The following is a 23401-nucleotide window of genomic DNA, read 5'->3' as shown; positions in this document are numbered from 1 at the left end:
GAAAGGAAAGGAAAGGAAAGGAAAGGAAAGGAAAGGAAAGGAAAGGAAAGGAAAGGAAAGGAAAGGAAAGGAAAGGAAAGGAAAGGGAGGAAAGGATGTGAATACAGTGCTCATGGATGAAACTCTGGAGAAAACCTTAAATTAAAAATAAATAGATGAAAATTCAAAAAGACGTCTGCTGTATGATGTTTTAGGAAACAAAGAAATGACTTTCCGTTTTCTGTGTTTCGTTTGTTTCTGTAGTTTAATATGTGGTTCCACACCATTATATATATACATGTATGCTTGTATGTACATATTTGTATTTATGTATTTGCAATATACTTATACTCTCATGGAGCTAGGGTTATTAAATGAAATTATCAAGTAAAAACATAAAACAAAAAAGTCCCTGTCTACTTTCACCTTTTTTAAATAAGGAGAAGGTCCTTTATCTCTTTCACAATCCACAGTGGAACATAATATTTTCAGAGCATAAACTGGACTTAAAACCTCCTATAAATGTCCATTTTCGAGTGTGTCTTGGAGCAAGGGAAAGGGATAGAATTACCCTCTACCAGCACCATCATAAAACTGGGTTTTGAATGTAGCAATATCAGTTCAAGAGCACGGGCTTTCACCTGCCATTTCTGGAATAACTGGTGAGCATGCTTCTCCACAGAGGGAGTAGGAAATGAGGACCCAAGATCACAGAGCATATCTTACTCATTTTGCCTCTTTGTCTGATCTCAGGATGTGAAACTCTGAGCCAACTAAAGGTACTTTCTTCTCACATTCAAGATAAAAGCAATCTGATCCAAATAAGGAATATATGGTCTTCACTAATATCAGTCTAACTTATGTAAGGGGCAGAGATGAGATGGAACAATTCAGATAGTTTTCCAACATAAATTTGAGTTGGAGCGACAGTCCATCCCATATGCAGACACCAAACCCAGACATTACTGCTGATGCCAAGAAGTACTTGGTACAGGAGCCTGATAGAGCTGTCTACTGAGAGGCTCTGCCACAGCCTGACCAATACAGGTGTGGATGCTCATAGCCATCCATCAGACTGAGCATGGGGACCTCAATGAAGGAATTAGGAGAAGGACTGAAGGAGTTGAAATGGGTTTGCAACCACATAGGAAGAAGAACCTATCAACCTACTAGATCCCCCAGAGCTTGCAGGGACTAAACCACCAACCAAAGAGTACACATGAAAGGACCCATAGCTCCAGCTGCATATGTAGCAGAGGATGGCCTTATCTGGCATCAGTGGGAGGTGAAGCCCTTGGCCCTGTAAAGGCTCAATGCCCCAGCATATGGGGAATGCTAGGGCAGTAAGGTAGGAGTAGGTGAGTAGGTGAGCACCCTCATAGAAGCAGGGGTGAGGGGGGATGGGATAGAGTGTTTGCGGAGGGGAAACCAGAAATGGGGATAGCATTTGTAATGTAAATAAATAAAATAACCAATAAAAAATTTAAAAGAAACAGCAAGGTGGTTTTCTGGCTTTGATAACTGATAGAAGTACGTTGTTTCGCCTTTCCTGCTACAAGGAATTGCTTTTTAAAAAGGGAAAAGGAAAGAGAAAGGGAGGAAGTATATATCTCATCTATTTCTTCATTTTTTTTTCAAATTCTATTTCCCGGGGTAAATTGTGATATGCATTTGCTTTTCCTTTCTTATTTACCACTTGAGTTATATCTAAATATTGAATTAGTAGAAGCAATTTTTAGGATGAAAATTTCTTTTATTCTCGAATGTTTAAAAGCCCATAACCTAAGTTTCTGAGCAAAATATTCAGAAAATATTGTTATCGATTTAGTGAAGAGACAATTATGATAATGAAAATTAATTTTTAAAATTGTCTTCATCTACCAGTTTTATTTCATGAGGGATGCAACTACAGAAGTATATTTTTTTTGACAAAGTTGTTTGTCATCAAACTAAGTCATAAAGAAAGAAAACTCATAGGTGATTACTGTTTATATTCTATCCATAAGAAAACATAAATTTAAAGACATAACACATTCAAAGAATGGACCCATTTTTCTCTACATAGCAAGTGTATTCACTGTAATGAACCTCTCCACTTTTCAAAACCAAATTTTCTATATGTGAAAGGAGCTAGGATGAGCACCTCAACTAACTACTTTCAAGTGTGATATTGCCTTAATATAAAAAGTTAAGGACCAATTTATTGCATAGTACCACTAAAAATTCATACAGTTAATAAAAAAGCAAAACTAGCCCACTAATAAGATGATATGATTACCCCAAGACTTGATCAGACGTAGCAAACTGACTCTTTTAGAGACCAGCACCAAGTCAAGAGCTAGAAATACATGTATACTTACAGGAGGGGTTGTTTGGAGTTTTCCTATCAATAAATTCATTGAAATTCAAAAGAAATTCAGTGTTATTATCTGAAGGTTTAAGATCATTGCAGTATTCCCTGAAAAAAATGGAATATTTAAATTATTAAAATAAAAACCTTACATCTTTATAGTTTTCTGAAACATCATTTATTGGATGTATGGGTTTGCAAATGATTGATTTTATTATCCCCATTTTCTTATATCTAAAATATACCAGTTCACTGTTAGTAAATATTGGGTCTATGAACAGTCTATATTCACTGCCCAGCCTTTGGAGAGTGGGTGCTTAGCACAGATGTACTTACTAAAATATCATGGTAAATGTGGCTCTATAAATTTCATTCAATAATTAACACAGTTAAAATGTTTATTCATTATAAAATTAATAAGCTGAATACATATCAACATACTTTTGTATAGCAATCTGTATTTTAATATCAAAGCAACACGAGAATGTTTTACAGGTTTACAAATATCTTAAATTCTTGACTTACTTTAAGGGATATTAAGAAAATATGTCCCCAGAATAGGCTGTTAGAAAAGACAGGGATGCCAGCTTAGCTTGTTTGTTTTATCTTGTGGTGTGTTTGAGACACAGTCTTTCTATGTAGGCCTAGAATTTGCTATGTAGTTGAGTCTGGCCATCATTACAGTAGGAACCTTAGAGATATCATGACCAATGGATGATTGCAAAGGACAGTGTGAAGTGTAGTTGGCCTGAGGCTACTAGATATGATGTGTGTGCTGGGGGTGGCAGAGCCAGAGGAGCTGTAGGAGTACCTAAACCCTTTGAAGCCCAGACTATCTTAAATGAGTCTTAGATGATGAACACTGAACTACAACCTTGGATGGCTTTAATGGTCAACTTTACACAGACTAGAGTGAATTAAGTGAGGAAATCTCAGTTGCTGGACTTTGCAGAGGTCCATTTGGCCAGTGGGCATATCTGTAGATTTATGTTTTGACTGTTAACTGATGCAGGAAGGTTGATCCCACTGTGGGTGGAACCATTCCCGTTGCAAGTAATCTTATCCTGTATGAAAAAGGTAGATAAGCAAGTCCTGTGAGCTGGTCAAAAGGCCGTGTTCTTCCACAGTTTCTGTTTCAAGTTCCAGCTTAAATTCCCACCCATTCTCCCCCACTAAAATTGACCATAACTCGCAATTGTAATCTAAAAAAATCCTTTCTTCTCTCAAGTCTCTTTTGGTCAGAGTTCTTTAGGACAGCAGTAATCAAATTAGAAAGATAGTGTAGCTGCCAGAAACAGTACATAAGAAAATGTGACTTTCTGCACTTTAATAAACAGGCAGCCAGTCTGCAAGCTCCTAGTTTATAGTAAAGGGAACCGCAAGAGAACCCTGAACCGAGATGACAGAGCACTTGAAAGCCATGGAATACAGCCCAGATAATCACCATAACAATGCAGAGCCACTGGTTAGTAATTAGCAGTTGAGAATGATGCCATTACAGTTTAAATCCTCTTTCTAGTCACAGGATTGGAAAGCTAGAGCAAATGCAGGAAATGTAAGATCCATTCAGATGCTGCTCTATGAACAAAAGGCCTTGGCTTGCACTAGGGCAGAATAGCTAGAGAGTGATAGAAATATACATAGATCCTAAGATTGAACTGGCAAGGCTCGAGGATCAGTTAGACATCAGCAGAAGGGAGCAGGCCAGGACAACTACCATGTCTCAAGATTGTACATTGGGAAAATTATATTTTCTTCATAAAAGCAACACAAGTAGAGCTTTCCAAGTGGGACAAATATTTACAAGACTCCGAATTGGAAGCACATTGGAGAAATATTCCTGTTAGGCTTTCCTGACACATGAATGTCTTATGTGGAAATACGAGGGTGGACAAAGACTGGCAAGAGATCTGTTCAATCCTCTACTGCAATGTCGACAAGCCACTTGTGCCTGTTGTTTCTAGCAGTTAGGACTGTCATGATAGATTTGGGAGACATCACCCCAACTTGTAGGTGAGGAATTCATGCATGACTTGCGGCTCAAAGATGGACTCCCATTAGACAAGAGCCTAGGTAAGCACAGTTCTCAGCTCCTTCACTGTGAGAGGTAGGACTGAGGCTCATAGGAGAACCTTGCATCTGCAGCTGGAGAGGGCCAAGAAAATTAAAACCTTGGAACATCAGGAGAGAGATGGCAAAGAGGACGGAGGCGATGAGCAACTCTGCCCACAGCACACATAAAGGAGAAACTCTCTCCCAAAGATGAGGATCAGCTTTCTTAACTGCGATTTTCCAAAATGGTACAAATACTACCAATTTTCAAATAGTGGCAGAATGTAGTCATTTTCATTTGTAGAAATAAAGGGTTAACTTTAAATAACTTTAGGAACCCTTTTTAAGGTATTGTGAAAAATTTCTGCATATGGGCAACAGAAAAAAATAATAATGGAATCATTTTTAGATATTTTAGCCTAGATTAATAACAAATTAAATAGATTAGTAAGATACGTTCAAATGAAAATTATTGGATGAGGTTGGGCATCACTAAGCATACTTGGAATCTCAAGACTTGGGAGAGGAAGACAGGAAGATCCTAGGAGCTTCTTTATCTAAGGCTAGCAGAGAACTCAAGCTTCAGATTCAACGAGAGACCCTGTCTCCAGGAACAAGGTAGAAAGCAATAGTGAAAGATCTCTGGCTTCCGAATGCACATGCTTATATACCCACATACACAAATTAGTGACACACAGATTATAGTGACACAAAGTTATTACATAACACACACACACACACACACATCATGAGGCAATGCATTTTTCCTCCCCTCCAGCTGCATGAGACACCAAAATGAAAACAAAACAAGATGAAAAACATGGCTTTTGGCCCCTACTGTCAAAAAGATGCAAGAAAACAAATGGTGGTGAATCCTGTTTTGAGAAAAGGCCTAAGAACTTTAGCATTGGACAGAACATCCAACTCCAAAGAGATGTAACCCACTTTGTCAATGCCCTCAGTACAACAGAGTATTCCTCCAAAGGGCTATCTGTTATGACCTGTTCCAAGTATCTCCTGAAATTAACCAGTTCACCAAGGCTCTGGACCATCAACTGCCTAGATGCTTAAGGTTGCCCTTAAGTAATGTTGTGCAGGTGAGACACAGAGTGGCTGAAGAGAAAGAGGCAGTAGATCTACACTGAGAAGAAAGCTGCTGGCAAAAGGAATGTCTCTACTAAGACACCATCTGTGCTTAGATCTGTAATCAAAACTGACACTACTTTGAATAGAACAAACAAGCTCAGATGGCAATGATTGCATATTATGTAGACCCCATAAAGCTTGTGGTTTTTCTGCTTTCTGTGTTGCAAGATGGAGTCCTCTACTGCATCATCAAGGGAAAGAAGGCCAGGCTGGGATAGCTGGTCCACAAGAAGAGACACAGTACCGTTGCCTCATATAGGTGAACTCAGAAGACAAAAGTGCTCTGGTTAAGCTATTAGAAGCAATCAGGGCCAATCACAATGACAGATACAACCATCTAGGGGAGATAATGCCTTGGGTTCAAAATCAATGGTTTGCATTATCAACTTAAAAAGTCAAAACTCAAAAACTTAATACCAAACTAGGTTGCCTGTTGCATGCATACTGCTAAGTTTTCAATATATAAATATAGCAAAAAATTGTTCTCCAAGAAAAATTTACCATCTAAAAGTCTTTGTCAAGTATATGAAAATATCATTATGAGCTTAAAACATTCCATATTTAAGTATGTGGGCATATATATGTATATATATGCATATATATGTGTGTGTATGTATGTATGTATGTATGCATATATGTGTGTGTGCGTATATGTATGCATATATATGTGTGTGTGTATACATGTGTGTCTGTGTATATGCTCACAAGATAATTATATCTATGGAGTACCTTTGTGCTTAAGTATGTATAAACTATACAACCTCCAATAGACAATTCTCTAATACTGGATGCAATTTTTTATTCCAGCAGACCAAAGCCTCTCTGTCCCATCTGCCACTGTGCACCTGATTTATCACACTGCACCGTCTATATCAATTGCTCTACAAGAACTTAAACCATAGCAGGAATTTTAATGAATAAATAGGATATTGGAAGCTTAAAAGTTATTGTCCCTTTAGTTCCATAATTTAACCCAGAATGAAGCTAGAGTAATCTTGATCCAATTTATGAAATTTTTTGAAGGACTAAGCCAACAATGTGAGTTATTACAAATGAAACTCAAACAACATAACCAACCTTGGTGCGATGAAAGTATAGCCAGATTCTTCAAAATTGTCTGGCTTCAGGGTTTCTGAATCTGAAAATGTAATGATATAAGATTAGATAAATAATATAGAGCATATGCTTCAATGGTCTGTGACAACATAAAAGCATTCTAAGGAACACCTAGTCAGAAAAATTTAAACAGACTACTTAAATCCCCAAGTTGAAACAAATTAACGGACAAGATTCTCAATGCTTTCAAACATAATAAGATCATAAAATGGGTAAATGTCACTAGACAATTACAGTAATAATTCAACATAAAATTCTACTTATACTTTTCCATTTACTAATTCTAATACATTTAAATATCCAAAGTCCTAAAGTATTATTGCATATATTATAGCAAGTGTTTTTTAAATAACAGTGCAGAATTTTATCAACATTATGATAAAATGCTTTGAATGAATTCATTCATGCATTTAGTTAAGTAATAAGAATCTTATGTTAGGTGTGAATTAGTAGGTGGAAAGATGTAAAAAGAAACATGACATTAAGTCTAAAAAAATTAAAACCAACTTGAGTGTGACAGGTTGCATGAACAAACACAGGCACACCTGCCCTGTTCTGCTGCCAACTTTCAGGAAGTCATGGAGGAAATCTAGCAACTGTGAAGCACAGAGGATAGTATCCAATAGGAATGAAAATATTAGTGAAAATGCTGTACTAAACAGAAAGATATTGAGCAACAAGGAAATACTTGCCCTTCATTTTTCCCTTTTTTGCTGTAAATCCATCAGAAAGAGAAAGCAGGGAAACAAAAAAAAAGAGGGTAAAGTAAAGGGGGTCACAAACAATATTTTATTCAATGACTGTGAATAAAAATATTGTGCATAGATCAAAGGTCCATTTATGTATAGCTGTAGTTTGGAAAAAAAACACATATTTTTGAAGACTGGAAGGTATGCCCTGCCAACTTTATTATTTTTCCCCTCTCTGTACTGTGGTTATTTCAAGGGTCTGTTTTGGCAGAGTGGTTGATGCGGGTATGGTACCAAAGATGCCAGCTCTGAACAGAAGCACTTACCAATCAGCAAAGACTCACTAGTCATCCCCTCCTTTATCACATAAAGAACTAGGTCATGCAAAACTGGTGCTTGTTAAAAGACCATCATACCTATTACATTAGAGTGCAAATATATATTTTAATCATCTGCAATATAGAAGTGTCGACCATTGCTGCAAACAGCAAAAGAACAGGCAGGGAAATGATGGAAGCTGGTAAAAGATACAGATGTATTTCTGTCCTGAATCCTAACAGAAAAAAATTTAGGTTGGTAGTACACATTGAGTGGTTTACAAAGGATATGATGGTCATTTTGGTTAACTAAATCTAGCCATCCAAAACAAAATAAAACTTAACAATGACTTGAAATAGGCGCTGATGTTAATCACTCCACATTCCGAAGGATGCTTAAAGGTGAATTCGTTTGAGTTACTGAAACATTTAATTTGGATTATAAAAAGAAAGCTACTTGCCAAGCACATTATTTTGGCCAAATGCAAAAACAAGAAAAATAAATAAGTCAATAAATAAATGAAAAGGTAAGATAAGAAAAGGGAAAGCTTTGTTAGCACAGCACCAGAAGCGAGACTACGTTGGAATCAGCATGTGAAACATTTCACACCAGCTCACAGACCCTTAAAACGACAGGCACAGAGGAGACAGCACTGCAATGATTCTCTGAGCACATAGCAAGGCAGGGAAGGGTGGTCGGACTGCCAGTGAGACTGGAGTACCTGCTCATATTCTATCCATGTAGAATATTTCTTGTTCCTTGCATGTTTGGGATGGGTTAGAATCATTGCTATAGATTTGATAATAATACCTACTAAAAATCTATAAGGCTCGGGTATTCCACAGTCTACGCATAAACATTTGTGACCAGGAGATAAGAAATAGACCCTGAAGTTGCTTTCATAGTACTTACATCTGGCCTGAGTTATTGTCTCTTCTAGTTTGGCTTTTATATAGTAAAAACTGTAGGTTGGCAATACCAAGGCCAAACTGCAATAGAAACAAGAGAAGCATAAACACAAACACACAAAATGAAACATAACTTAAAAAAAAAAAGACACATCAAGTTCACGGGAAAATCCAAAGACTTTCCTCATGTGAAGGCGAGGACATGTTACTCTGACCAGTGAATGCATTCAGCAAATAGAATTCTTAATTTCCACCTTGCTAAACAGTGTCATTCAGCTGTCTATAGGACAGGGAATTCAGAGGCAAGGAGGTAATAATCTACCTAATGCAGGCATAAGGTAGCTGAGGAGGAATGCCTTGGATCCCTGGTACCTTTCCAGACACTGTCATTACATGTTCCAGATTTGGGCAAAAAAGAAAAAAAAAAAGGTTTAAACTTAAACAAAGAAAATATCATATATTCTCTTTATTATACATAATGTTAAATGCTTTGAATCAACCATAATTAAAAATTAAAGAGTTACCATTGCCACTACTAGACAATGCACAGAAATACACTTTTTGGAGGAATTCAATACCTATTGTTTTAAAGCTCTGGTCCTATGGCAATGTGGTCAAACTCTGACCCTTTATGGAGATTGTTTACTTGCTTCATACTCATTTGTACAATTCACTGTACAACTGAATTAATAAGAACATGGCACAAGATTAGCATACTGTTGTGTACAGGGGTAGGATTTGAGTTTAGTAGATTTGAGTCTCGAAGCTAATCTAGTCTCACAGTAGATGTCCTAAACAAAGAACAGTTCCACTGGAATCTTAGGTCAACTTCAAAATGTTTTAGTCACAAAGAGTGTTAAGCAAGCCTATCTATCACTCACGTTGTTTGAATGTTTGCTTCTGAGAAGCAACCAGGTAGGTAACCTTACACTCTTAGAAGTTTCTAATTCATAGAATATTTGATAACTATATTAGAGCTTCTAATTCAGATTAGGCAGTTGTCAGAAGTAATTTTTCTTCCTAATTTTGCTAGTATGCACAGTAAGACATAGGAATGATATTTGTCCACATTTGATATGCCATGAATGTAAGTGGGTGCAAGAAATGCATGTATTTCTAAGATGACCAATGAAACTATGCACTGAAAGTAACTCTTGGTTAACATGCTTTTAATATTACACCAAATATCAGTGGCAGGCCAGAAAGCATGTTCCTTTCTAGGAATTGGAATCTCCTTAGGTACGTGTAGATCCTTTAAGTAAACCAAGGCCTCTGTATCCATAGATACAGAAAGAGAAATCCAAGCTAGAATATGATTGCATGTCACTTGTAGACAATATACAATGCAACAAATAGAAAATCTCAGACTTATGAATATAAATGTTAAAATTTCCCTGTATACATGTTCATATGTTAAGGTTTACTTTCAAAATTTCAATTTTGCAATAAAGACACCAAAAATGAGTATATGCTTGCTACCCTCAATTCACAAAGCTTTCACCACCATGAAGTAATTCATAGATTCTGCTTAAGGGAAAAGGTCAGAGAACTAAAATGTTATGGAGATTTAATGGAAATTTCTGCATTTATTTTATAGGTAAATTCAAGGGAAGGCAGAGACTAAAACTAAACCAAGCAATGCAACTCTTCTGAAAGCAGGATGACCTTTCATGGTTCACTGGCCATTTACAGAAGAACACAATTACTGCGTATTTAAAAACTGTCTGCTACAAATTTCTCTCAAGGGGAATTAGGGCATTTTTATTGCTTTATCAGCATTTATCATCATCAGGAATTTCTAATTAAAGCTGATAGCACCATATCGTACGGAGGCTACAGTGTCCCCCTATAAGTTTCAGTTACATGTTATGCACCACTAAAAGTGGTGTAGCAACCCACGGGGATCCGAGTGGAAGCTTTAAAACTGGCACATTAAATGCATGATGTATTGTCCTGTAAGATTGACAGTGTTACTCCTAGTAACAAATCATTCTGTAGAAAAATAGTTATATCTATTTCCAAGTCAGCCCAACAGTTGTTTCTTCCACATATTGCAGATAAGATCTTTACCAACATTCCAAGGCAATGATGCTGTCAAATGCAAAGATTGCTTGAGCTCATAATATGAACCCAATACAACAAGACTTCTTTATTTTCTCTCAGAGATTAGAGTTTAATAAAGCAAGTGACATGGGATGGATGATGGAGCCCAAGCAATAGTTTGGTGGTTCACATAAACACAGTTAACTGAATTAAATGGACTATAATACAGTTTTCAACTCAAATTGTTTACCCCATCAAAGTATGTCTCCTTAGATAATAGTGTATTATAGTAAAATAAGTAATTTTTTATATTTTAAAATGTGTCACCTATATTTGGGAAAACAGAAGCCACCTGTACTGAAATTGGTATGCCATTCATTTAATCAAATCATACATCTGTAGGTAGAACATGATATCTATTTGTTATTTGTGAATTTATCTGCCCAGACATTAGGGCGTGCATGTACTTAAGGCCAACATTGGAGGTTGGGACAGGGTTAAGTGAGGAAACCATGCAAACTAAGGAGACCATGGCTCATTCAGAGCACAGTGTGTTGCAGAAGCAGCAAAATGACAGAGCAGACAGGCTGTGTTAGAAATGGGTGGCACCCGGAGTTTCCAGGGACTAGATCACCAACCAAAGAGTATAAATGGAGGGATCCATGACTCCAGATACATATGTAGCAGAGGATGGCCTTATCTGACAGCAATGGGAGGGGAGGCACTTGGTCCTGTGGAGGCTTGATGCACCAGTATAGAGTAGGCTGGAGGGGTGGGGTGGGAGTGGGTGAGTGGGTGGAGGAGTGCCCTCATAGAGGCAAAGAGAAGGGAGAAGAAGGGAAATGGGATGAGAGGTTTATGGAGGGGTAACTGGGAAGGGGGATATCATTTGAAATATAAATGAATAAAATGATTAATAGAGAGAGAAATGGGTAGCATCAACTGTATTCTCAATAGTCCTCATGGAGTATCTGTGAGCAAAGAGTGACACTCCACTTGAGGAAAGAACATTACTCCCACTGTGTCTTGCTCCTGGATGTGGTAAGGAATGTCTGAGTAAAGAGGCCATTTGTGAAACAATTCCCAACTCCTACCTACTTGTGAACATTCTAAGCTGCAGGGTTGGCTGGCAAGGTAGGCCCACGTATGTAATGGTGGCATGAACAATCCAGAGGTAATCAACCACTTTCAGTTCACGTATCAGACCAACTCCAGATGAAACCCATACCTTGCACCACTTTTGGGCCAAGAACCAATGAATAGATGGATCATAGGCCCCAAGAGGAGAGCTTACTGCTATTATTTTGTTAAATATACAAAACATGAAACCAACTACTGGTGACTTATCATTATATCTACAGATTAATACATCTCTTAACCTTACTCAGAGAAGCCTTTATTGGTGTGAGATGGTGATTATCACAGAGACCCACAAGTGACTGAGATGCAGAGAATATGAGATTTCAGGATTCCCAGCCTTAAATGGGATATCTATATTACATCTGAAGGCTCGGTGATCAATGTAAGAGAGGGAGCAGTAAGAGCCAGGCCTGGTGGATGACTACAAGAAAACTGTTCTCTAGGTTCCACTACACATAGGAAATTATAGCAGTTCCATAGAATGCACAAGACCCATGGAAGCACAAGCCAGACAAAACTCCAGAATGATGAAGATAGATGTGTACAAAACCCCAGGCCTAGTTGAGAGTTTTTAAAGAATGATTGCTGTTGGAAAACGAAGGGTATGTTTTCTAGGAGTGTATCCCATAGTAAGATTATACTACTGTAGAAGATAACACATCCAAGAACATACTGGGTGGTTAGGGAAGCAGAGTATGGGTCTGGAAGGAGTTGAGGGGCACAACTATAATTCAACCATCCATGAGGTACTAAAAACAAACAAGACCTCCAAATTTAGAGAACTACAAAGGTAGCCTTAACACTGAAGTAAAAGAAACTAACATTGCTAAGTCACTGTCCTGGTCAAAAAGGTTGTGCTTCTACACTTTGGTTATATGAGCAACAAAGGCAGGAACCATATTGCCACACAGTACAACATGCACTTTTGTTTTCTAATGAAGTCATTACTTAAGACAGAGCTTCCAATGTCCTGTACCTTCTTTGACTTTTAAAGGTTTATTAAAAAACTGAAGCGGGAGTGGGTGGGTTGGTGAGCAGAGGGACTTTTTTGGAGGGGAAACTAGGAAAGGGGATATCATTTGAAATGTAAATAAAGAAAATATCTATTAAAAAATCACTGAAATATGGGAATAATACAAAGAAATGAGGAAAATATTAACTGTAAATGTTAGATTTACAATCTAATTGGTTGATGGAAGAGAGTAAAATAATTAAGAGTAATTATAACTAAGTATAACTTAATCTAGAACTAAGTATAATAGTCACTAAGAGTACTCTAAAACTAAGAAAAATGGGAGAAGAACTGGGACTTAATATTTCTAAACATTAACATTGTACTATATTCTCCATTCTACATGTCACCTCAAGAACAAAAGGAGACATGTTCCCATGACAGCAACATTGAAGCTTTCAGACATCTCTGGCACTCAAAGGCTTCCCTCAGAGATTGTGTGTATGAAGTTTTTAAACTGAGGACTTACAAAAGAAAGATAGCAACAACAAAAAAGATATAGCTGAGTCTGGCTCAACCAATTAATTATGATTCATATTAATTAGAAATAAATGCATAGCCAAAGTCCACAGGAGAATATTATGACAGAAAATTTGAGTTATCATTTTATGAACATTGAAACATTGAAAGTTTGTTCAAGTAAAAATGTGTATCTTCAAATTGAGGCCCTTCAATTTTGTACTTCTTTAGAAAGTATCTACCATGTGCCACTGTGTTATGAGCGTGGAATTCAGAGGTAAATGAGGTAGCATCTACCTCTGTCCTCTTAGAACTTAAGGAAACAGCCATCAACAGAGTTAAACATCTCTCTATAAGCATTATGTATATATGTTTCTTTATAAATATAAATGAGCATAATGTGATTTAATGGGTGATAACACTGTATTTTAACTAAATATGTTAGAAATTTCTTTCTGAAGAGTAAGGAGAGTCATAAACTAGACAGGGCATGAACAAGAGCCTTTGTATTGGAAAGTAATCTTAATTCAAAATGGCTTTAGGAATAAAGGTCTTGATGCAGAGTGTGCTACTGTCTGTGCTGAGAGGGTAGGCTCAACCAGAGTCTTCAGTTGAGCATATGAACAGGCAATTGAGAAAACTAGTGATGATGGAGAATAGAAGGGGTAGGGAACCAATGCCTCGCTAGACGTTGTCTATTATATTGAATGAGCTGCTAGTTATGGTGTTTGTGTGGAGTCGTATTAACAATTAAAATCAAGTATGGTCCTTTTCTGAAATCAAGAGAAAGCATAGAGGGATACCTTTAACCAGCTGTGTACTGTGCTGAGAGGTTTCCCTGACCACAGAATGGAAGAAAATAAAACCACCAGGAGAAAGTGCACAGAGAATGTATGGCTCTGCAGAGAAAAGCGAGCCATCAAAAGACATATATGAGCATCCTGAATTTGTTCTCTTGTCAAGATCTACAGGCCCTCTTGAAAGCTGCCAGGGTTAGGTGGAGTGTGGTGTTGGAAATGATTTGAAGGACATAAAGCTGTGGTAGATAAGATGTCCAAGCTATAGATGACGCTGAAGTCAGTTACTACTTAGGAGATGATGGGCTCGTTAGAAAAGAGGCAATGGAAAGTCATCTTTCTCAGTGCTATTGAAGTGTGGCTTACAGACCTTGCCAGCCGCCAGCTGCCTGTTTTTAGCCCATGATTAAAATAGGGTAGCGCATGAAAGCTTTTAGGAAACATGAAAAGAACTTGAGAGACTAAGTGTGTAGAATATAGTGATAAATGATTGACCTGCTGTTCTTAGTGTATTTGTATTTTAATATTTATTTTAGTAAATTCACCTTGTTTTACTTTACACATAGATATGTCATAAATAGTGACCGAATCTGGATCTCTGTGAATGTATGAGGGTGAAAATAGGGAAGAATGAGGGGAGCCTCAGATCATGAAGGCAAGGCTGGGTGGAAGGTGTGGTTTGATGACATGGAATTCAAAATGAGAATTTCCAAGAAGATAATGAATAACAAGAAGAAACATTTTACTATTACAAAGATGTAAGATTCAGGATCAAAGAGTAAGCTGGAAACTCTGAGAAGATTTAGAGCAATACAAAAAAGTAGCTGGCCATAGTGGAACACATCTTTAATCCCAGCAGGCAGCAGGCAGAAGCAAGCAGATCTCTGAGTTCAAGGACAGCTTGTTCTACTAAGTGAGTTCCAGGTCAGTCAAGGGATACACAGAGAATCCATACCATAAAAAACAAAACAAAACAAAACAAAAAACAAAGAGAGAGGAAGCACAGAAAGCTACTGAGTCTGAAGTAAGGAGTGAGTCATCTCACAGATTATTGAGTATTGGACTGTCTAGGTTGTAAAGGTGAGAAAATGGTGAATAGAAAGCTATTCAGCAGGGCTAACATTTTATAAAACATACTATGAAGAACAAAAGTGCACTATTACTTTTAAGCTAAGCCACAACATTAATGACAACTATTAAGTTAAATTGAAATAAAAGAGCAAGTCAATGAAAGTTATATAAATTATTATGGGGATTACATCAACTTTTATTACTATTATCATTAAGTAAACTTATCATTTCTAAATATTATACTGCTAGCTACTTTCCACCTTTTGAATTGCATTGTAAAAACCAGACACTGTAATTCATTTCTCTGTTGCAGGGAGTCATTTTTCCATTGAAAAAAATCTACTGAACATAGCAAAATTAAGAATTCATACTTCTCTATTGAAAGCTAACTACCAAATAGTATAAAAAAGTGCATTGAATAGAATAATCCTTTATAAAAGTCATTTTCAAATATAGGTAAATACCTGTAATCTGTGCCATTGACAGGTGTCCATGTGTATGTTCGATTTCCTTTGTCAATGTATCTCTAGAAAGTTAAATATAATCGTTATAAGCATTTTCTATATGAATTTATAGAAAAAGTAAACATGCATTCTGTGGTTACCCACCATCTTTTTTAACGAGTTATAAATATATTCTATTAGACATTTAAAATGTTATTCGTGCTCGTTAAGTAAAAGTCTGGAACAGAACTAAGTGCTCGATGATACAGGTTACAGATTTATAAGCAAATTTAATGATGAAATAGAACTATAAGATATTAGACAAGGCTCAAATATTGACCTAGTAGAGCATGTTTAAGAATGCTGGCAGATATGAGGAGGAAAATTAGCCTTTCTACATCTAAAAGTACAATTACCATCTCACAATGCCTTTGAATGGAACTATCATGTTGTTATAAGTAGATAATTACTCCATCATTGCAGGTGAGATAAACACCTATATTCCCTAGGCAAAGTGCATGATTAAATAAGTAGTTCATGGATCCACAATACCCCCTATGTCATAGAACAATAGTAAACACACATTTTTTTCTAGTAAGTATATTAATCGCCCACATATAGTAGCTTTTAATTTCTGACTTACTCTGAACATTTGCCTTACTAAAGAATAGCTTCCAGCATGGTTGTACAAGCTTGCAATCCCACCAACAATGGAGGAGTGTTCCTCCTTCTCCACATCCTCGCCAGCATCTGCTGTCACCTGAATTTTTGATCTTAGCCATTCTGACTGGTGTGAGGTGGAATCTCAGGGTTGTTTTGCTTTGCATTTCCCTGATGATTAAGGATGTTGAACATTTTTTCAGGTGCTTCTCAGCCATTCGGTATTCCTCAGGTGAGAATTCTTTGTTGAGCTCTGTACCCCATTTTTAATGGGGTTATTTGATTTTCTGGAGTTCACCTTCTTGGCCCTTTGGTCTTGCAAACATTATATGGCTCAGTACAGGGGAACACCAGGGCCAAGAAGTGGGAGTGGGTGGGTAGGAGAGCAGGAGGGGGGGAGGACATGGGGGACTTTTGGGATAGCATTTGAAATGTAAAATAAGAAAATACCTAATTAAAAAAAAGAATAGCTTCATTTCTGATAGAGGTGATTATAAAAATTCTCTACAAATCAACCTGTGGCAGGTGTCATGAAAAGATGTCACTATTTCCTGTAGAAGGAAATAGGATACATGCATGGAAACAAAATGACCTGCTATCCAATGCTGATATGTGTTAACATTCAACTTTGCTGTCTCATGAGTGTGAAAACATGTTAAAGAAAAGTTATACGATTTCTTACAAGGAGTACTGGACTTCACTGTTAGCTGACTGTCGTCTGAGGAGCTCTGAACTTTTCAGTAAAACTGGACTAAAATCATTGTAATTTAAAAATTATTGTGAAAGCTAAATATTCCTGCCAGCTTTATAAGGTAGACACAGATCTCATTTGTGCGATGATATAATTTTAGCATCATTAGAATGTCCCACCAGCAGTGAAGGAGTGTTGCTCTTACACCCTATCCTCTCCAGGATGAGCTCTCACTTGTGTTCTTGATCTTACTATTATGGCAGGAGTAAGATGACATCACAAAATAGTTCTGATTTCTATTTCCTTGATGACTAAGGATGTTTGAATATTCCTTTAAGTGTTTCTCAGACATTTCAGTTCCTTTTTTAGATAATTTTCTGTTTAGATATGTACCATTCTTTAATTGGGTTACTTATTTTCTTGATGTCTAATTTTTTTTGAGTTCTTTATATATTTTTGAAATTAGCCCTCTATCAAATGTATAGTTGGCAATACTCTTTTTCCATTCTGTAGGATGCCGCTTTATGCAAATGATGGCAGAGGCTTTTTAGATTCATGAGGTGCCTATGTTTTTTTTTTATTTTAGTGCATCTGCAAACTTCTACAGGCACTATGGGAAGCAGTGTGGAAAGATGTGAATGGATCTACCGTAAGATCCAGCTATACTACTCTACCGTAAGGTCCAACTATACTACTCTACCGTAAGGTCCAACTATACTACTCTACCGTAAGATCCAGCTATACTACTCTGGGGAATACATCCAAAGAACACTTCATGCTATCATAAAGACATTTATTCAACCATGTTTATTGCTGCTCTATTCATAATAGCCAGAAATTAGGAACAAAAAATATCCCTTAACAGAGGAATAGATAAAGAAAATGTGATACATTTACACTGTGGAATATTACTCAGCCATTAAACAATAAAATCATGAAATTTGCAGGTCAATGGATGGAACTGAAAAAAAAAAACATCATCATGAGTGAGCTAACCCAGACTCAGAATGACAGGTATAGTATGGAGTCACAAATATATGGATATTTGCGGCTAAATCAGTGGTAATCCAGGCTACAAGCCATACTACCACTGAAGTTAGATATAGAGTATGGGGCTAGCAGGTAAACATAGAATTCCCTAGGAAAGGAAAGTAGAATAGAGACAGGAGGATGCAGGAAGATGGAGCTCAAGGATCGAGTGGAGAGGGAGAAGGAAGAGGGGAACAATGGTGAGTATATGAGACAGTTAACATTAAGGGCCATTTGGAGAGTAGTATGGAAACCTGATATAGTAAAACTTCCTAAAATTTATACATATATGATGGTTGTGGAAATGGTATTGCCAAATAATGGGAAAGACAGGACCCTATTGGACAGCTCTTGTCCAGGACAGTGAATGAATTACATCTAATTGAGTTGTTAGCCAAAGAGGCCCATGGGAACCCCAAACAACTCTGGCTGTTGCTTTCTACAAACTGACAGCAAGTCCCCAGTGCTGAATAGAACACCTACATAACTCATTGAACCTGGAGACAGAGCTGGTACCTACATAGAGACTTCACCTCTACTTGCTAGTGACTTTGGTACACAAAGGAACTCTGCTAGCTACCAAAGCAAAAGCATAAACACCAACCCAGGCACAAACCATTGATCTACAATAGTAGCCAGGCTCAAAGACATGCTTGTGAATGTGCTCTACAATGGGGGCACAAAGCTTGTGAGAGTAACCAACCGATATCTGATTTGACTGAAGGCCCATCCATGCCATGAAGTAGAACCCATCCCAACATGCTTTGATACCCAAAACCTGAGGCTAGATAGCTCAGAGACCTAGGGTAAAAGCAAATACTACTGTTCTACTAAAAGAATAATGTAGCAATATACTTTTAATAACACTGTTCTACTCATAGATCAGTGCTTCACTCAGTCATTATCAGAGAAGCTTCCTCTGTATGGCAATAAATGCAGAGACCCATAGCCAGACAATATGCAGAGTGAGGGACTCAGAAACACTACACCCTAAACGTCATGAAGGGTATTACAGACACAGGCCCTCTATCTAAATCAACAGAGTAAATGTGTGAGGCTGCAGCACAGCATGCACAGGCCCTGCACAGGACTGTACCAGATGGGCTGGTAAAGCAGAAAGAAATGAACATGTGCTCCTATCTCTAAACCAGAAACTATTTCTAGCTGATAATCATTTACAAATAAAAATTTAGTTTTCTCTTAGGGAGCCTCACTGAGGAAATAAAATACTATTAACGGTAGGCTCAATGCCCAGCAGTAGCTGCCCAATAGAAAACTAAATAAAATGGAATCTTGGGAGGTACCATGTCTCATAATGTATTTTCAAACCTGTTTTTAAATTTTATCTTATTTTTAATTTTTATTATATATAACATTCAATACGTTACATAATATTATATAAATTCCTATATTATATATTAATTATGGAATATATTATTATAATATATAATGTATAAAATACATATAATATTAAACATTACATATAAATGTATTTATTGTATAGTATATAACATATAATTGCATATCAAAATATAATATATAATATATATACATATATATGTATAGACATATATATAGTTGTGTTTTTTAAGGCGGGGTATATATTATGGCTTCCAGTTCAGTGTTTTGATTGGATTCCTGAGTTTGTGAACAAATTGGTCTCTATCCTGTAACTTTTCTTGGTCTCTTTTCCTTCTGTTTATTTGTTTTATCCTAATCTAATGTTTTAGTTTTTTATCATACTATATTATATTATATTATATTACATTATGTTATATTATACTATATAATTTCCTTCAAAGCCTGTTTATTTTCCAATGAGAGACAAAGATCTGGATAGGAAAGGGAAGTAACTGGGAAGAGAAGAGTGAAGGACATCTACAATCAGGATATATTATGTGAAAAAAAAATCTATTATGAATAAAAAAGTAATTAATGTAAAATCATCCTAATGTATATGTTACAATTGTTTTGATATTTTTATAAACATGATATTTAACATCAAAAAGTTTCATTGATTTAGAGTAAATATCAGGTTTTCAAGAGGAGCAGTATTATAACCGATGACTAGCAAACGTATCTGTCCACATCAGCATATTTAAAAGAAAACCTAAAATTTCTAAGACAGACACATATGGTTTATAGGTGAATACTGCTCAAAGACTGAATTGACAATACATTGGAAGAGGGGAATTAGCTGTGTGAAAATCAGCTCTAAGCTGCATAAAGAATGTGAAGGTCAGAGTTCTTGGAACAACATGGGGGAGCTGGCAGAACTGTTAAATACTTTACATCCTTGCTTCAGGAAGCAGAGGGTAAAGACCAAAGCTGCAGTAGCAGCAATCTTAATACCTCCTTTTCTGTTCTGGTAATAGGCCCTCATAATTATATCAAACTAAGAAATGCTCTGTGCTATTGAAAATATTTAGATAGTATGTTCCTTTTAGGGGAAGAGTTGCCAAGAAATTAGGAAGAAAGGATGCTCCTAAAATATACAGGATTCTGAGTAAAAAATTACAAGTTATATGTAAAAGTTGCAATAAAACTTACAGAGACAAAACATCTTAATTTTATTTATTTCTGAACATTCAAATATGTGAATGTCTGTTTTTATTCCACAGATGGCTGATATTGGATAGAAAGTATCCACACATCCAAAAATCTCTTACACTCAGACATGAATCAATATCAATTTATTATATATACTAATGAATGAGGGAAGCTGTGTTATCACATGACTTATTTTCAGACTTAAGTATAGGAAAATTATAAAGGGTAGAGATGGTATAAGTAGTAAAATAAGATAAAGCACACATACAATCTCTAGAACATCTCAGTACACAAATAATACAATGTATCTTGTAAAATGACGTAAGTTAAATATTACCACAACCTTGGCCTAAAGAAACATTCTTATAACAATAAAGTGTATTTTACACTAAACATAGTTTTAAGAATATAGTGTTTAAAGGTTTTTATTTTACATGTATTTGTGTATGTGTGAGTGTGTGTGTGCTTGCATGTGTCTCATTGTGAGTGTGGGTATGTATGTGTGTGCATGTGTGCATGTGTGCATATGGCTCTGCATGAGCATTTCAGTGCTTGTGTGTGCAAGTGCCTGCATAGTTGGAAGAGAGCAATAGAGCTCCTGGAATCTGAGTTACAGGCATTTCAGAGCCTGGCAACAAAGGTGGCTGGAATATGAACTCCAGATTTCACAATTGAACAAGTGTTTTTAAATTGCCCAGCCTTCTCTCTAATGTAATAATATAGGGGTTTTTTTCTTACAAATATAGTTTTTTAATGTAGGAAAAAATCTGTTCACTGGAGGGATCCTTGTTTTAAAAATAATTTCTGAAAGGAATGTCAAATTACCAATATCAGTGTTCTTAATGGATACTTCCATTAAAGTACAAGGCTTAATGAATTCTTACCTCATCTTGAGACTTGACCAGAGTTCTGAACGTTTTTTCTCCACTTTCTCCATCTATCATTTTATTTCGAATCTAAGAGAAAATGGACCAATTACTTTATTTCAGGAAGCTACTGATATTATAAAACTGTTCATTATCAAGATTTTTCCTTATTTCAGTGAAATTTAATAAAAATGACATAACAGTTGCACTACTAGATTAGATTATTTGGAATTTTAAAAGTTGTCACAATGTAACCAATTTATATTATTGTGCAATAAGAAAAAATATACTTAGTGGACTTTTTGTTCATCACTCTGCAAGCTTTAAACCAACAGTAAAGGAGTCATAATTGCCTTGTAGCATAGGAGATCTCAGTGAGATGAAGATACTGAGAAATAAAATGTTTATCTATTCACAGAATTAGCAGTTAATATGAAATACTTCAAATTCTTCCTCACCTAAATAACCAATTCTTGGTGACAAAGGATTCAGAATTGTCCTTTATATTTTGGTATTGTTGTTTTTTAGTTCTACACACCAGGTTGTGCTTGCAGCCCTCAGACTCACTTCAAAGCCCAGGCTGATTTCAACCTTGCAGGCTTCTTATGGCTCTGTGCTCAGGGTTACAGCACCCCTGCTTTTGGCTTGCCCCTTATAATTTACTTTTTATATGTCCTCTGTAAGAGTTCTGAAGAATTATATAATGATAGATAGTCATAAAATCCTAGTAGGATTTCATATCACATAGTGTCCTCTCTCAACAAATTTCCAACTCCCTAAAAGGTCAGATTCTTAGAAATCCAGGTCAGACTCATAGGAAACCACTCCAGTCCACTGGAAACTAAACATCTCCTTTTTCTAACTTTAAATATTTCAAGGACATTACATTTGGGCTTTAATAAGTATAAGTGAGTGGGAAAACTTGGCATGACAAAACAAATCTGCAAAATATAGGATGGATCTAATTTGCTTAAAATATTTTCAGTTTGATGGTGAAAATTAAGAGGTTGACTTTGAAAACATCAGACTTTACTCTGCTCATGCTCCTTCGCCAGGCTCTTCCTGTGTCATTTCTTTCCGTCACTGTGCTACAGGGAAGCAGCCTCTGAGAGACTGAGTGTGGCCATTATGGAGACCAGGAGGACTGTAACTCCAGACCTCAATCCCATCCCCATTTCCTTTGCTTTAAAGAAGCCCCCTGAGACGTGCCAGCATGCCCTGTGCCCACTCCAGAGTAACTAGGAACTTAATAATTTCTGCTCTCCTATTACATAACTATCTTAGCTATTATCAAACACCCTGCGGAGGAAGTGACAAGTGACTTTGTGAAGTACAACAGCAACATGTTCAGTGCCTTGAGACAAACACTGCAGCTGCACCTCACATGTAGTGGGGTGGCTGCAAGTCTGCCAACTTCTCTTGCAACAACATAGCATGTTGGTCTCTATGAATTTTATAAACATCATCATTGTTTTGTACACTTAAAATAACTCCCCTTTGGAGTGAACAGGACAATGAAAAGCAACTAAGGCCACAGCTAACCTGAACTAGCTAATCTTTGTCAATAGAAGTTATTGGAAGAAGACAGTCCAGGACCCACACAATTTTAATGACAAGTAACATATCAGTGTGAGCGAGCAGAGATAGATTGATGTAAACCATTGTTCAAAAATGATCGCAGGCTCAGGTCACATGTCTCTCTGGCTTAGGCCCTCCTGCATACACTCACCTCCACTTTAATTTCATTCTCTAACTCAGCATCGAGGAAATCCAGTGTGACTGGCTCCTGAGATTTGGGGTTCTACACAGAGCACAAGAGTTAAGGAATTAGAAAACAAGGCTGTGTACAGAGTAGCTTGTGAGGCCCATTCAGCATGAAACAATTATAAAACTCACTTACCTTCCTTGGGAGCTAGGCTTGGAGCTTTAACTGCAATGGACAGCTGCCAATCAATTATCAACTGAAGGCAGCAAGTGACTAGAAATGGACTCCATGGATTCACAAAACACCATTGCCCACTTCAACACCCACTGCCTTTTCTTCTCTCTCTCTCTCTCTCTCTCTCTCTCTCTCTCTCTCTC

General features: G+C 36.8%; 1 protein-coding gene across 4 annotated transcripts in view; it reads right to left on the bottom strand.

The window, feature by feature from the left end:
* The window catches only part of Cacna2d1 (calcium voltage-gated channel auxiliary subunit alpha2delta 1), a 419594-nt gene that overhangs the window by 22982 nt on the left and 373211 nt on the right, over positions 1-23401 (bottom strand). The window contains exons 19-25 of one of the 4 annotated variants that reach the window (XM_021163867.1): positions 23049-23120; positions 21338-21409; positions 15545-15606; positions 8563-8639; positions 7336-7356; positions 6605-6665; positions 2340-2437 (exon numbers count right to left, since the gene is read on the bottom strand). In XM_021163867.1, the coding sequence (XP_021019526.1) occupies positions 2340-2437; positions 6605-6665; positions 7336-7356; positions 8563-8639; positions 15545-15606; positions 21338-21409; positions 23049-23120 (463 nt within the window). The remainder of the gene's footprint in view (positions 1-2339; positions 2438-6604; positions 6666-7335; positions 7357-8562; positions 8640-15544; positions 15607-21337; positions 21410-23048; positions 23121-23401) is intronic. The other 3 variants (XM_021163868.1, XM_021163869.1, XM_021163870.1) reach the window with 3 other exon arrangements.

Source organism: Mus caroli, chromosome 5, assembly GCF_900094665.2.
Source record: "Mus caroli chromosome 5, CAROLI_EIJ_v1.1, whole genome shotgun sequence".
Lineage (NCBI taxonomy): Eukaryota > Metazoa > Chordata > Mammalia > Rodentia > Muridae > Mus > Mus caroli.
Note: the sequence above shows the minus strand (reverse complement) of the source record. Positions and strands in the feature narration are given on the sequence as shown.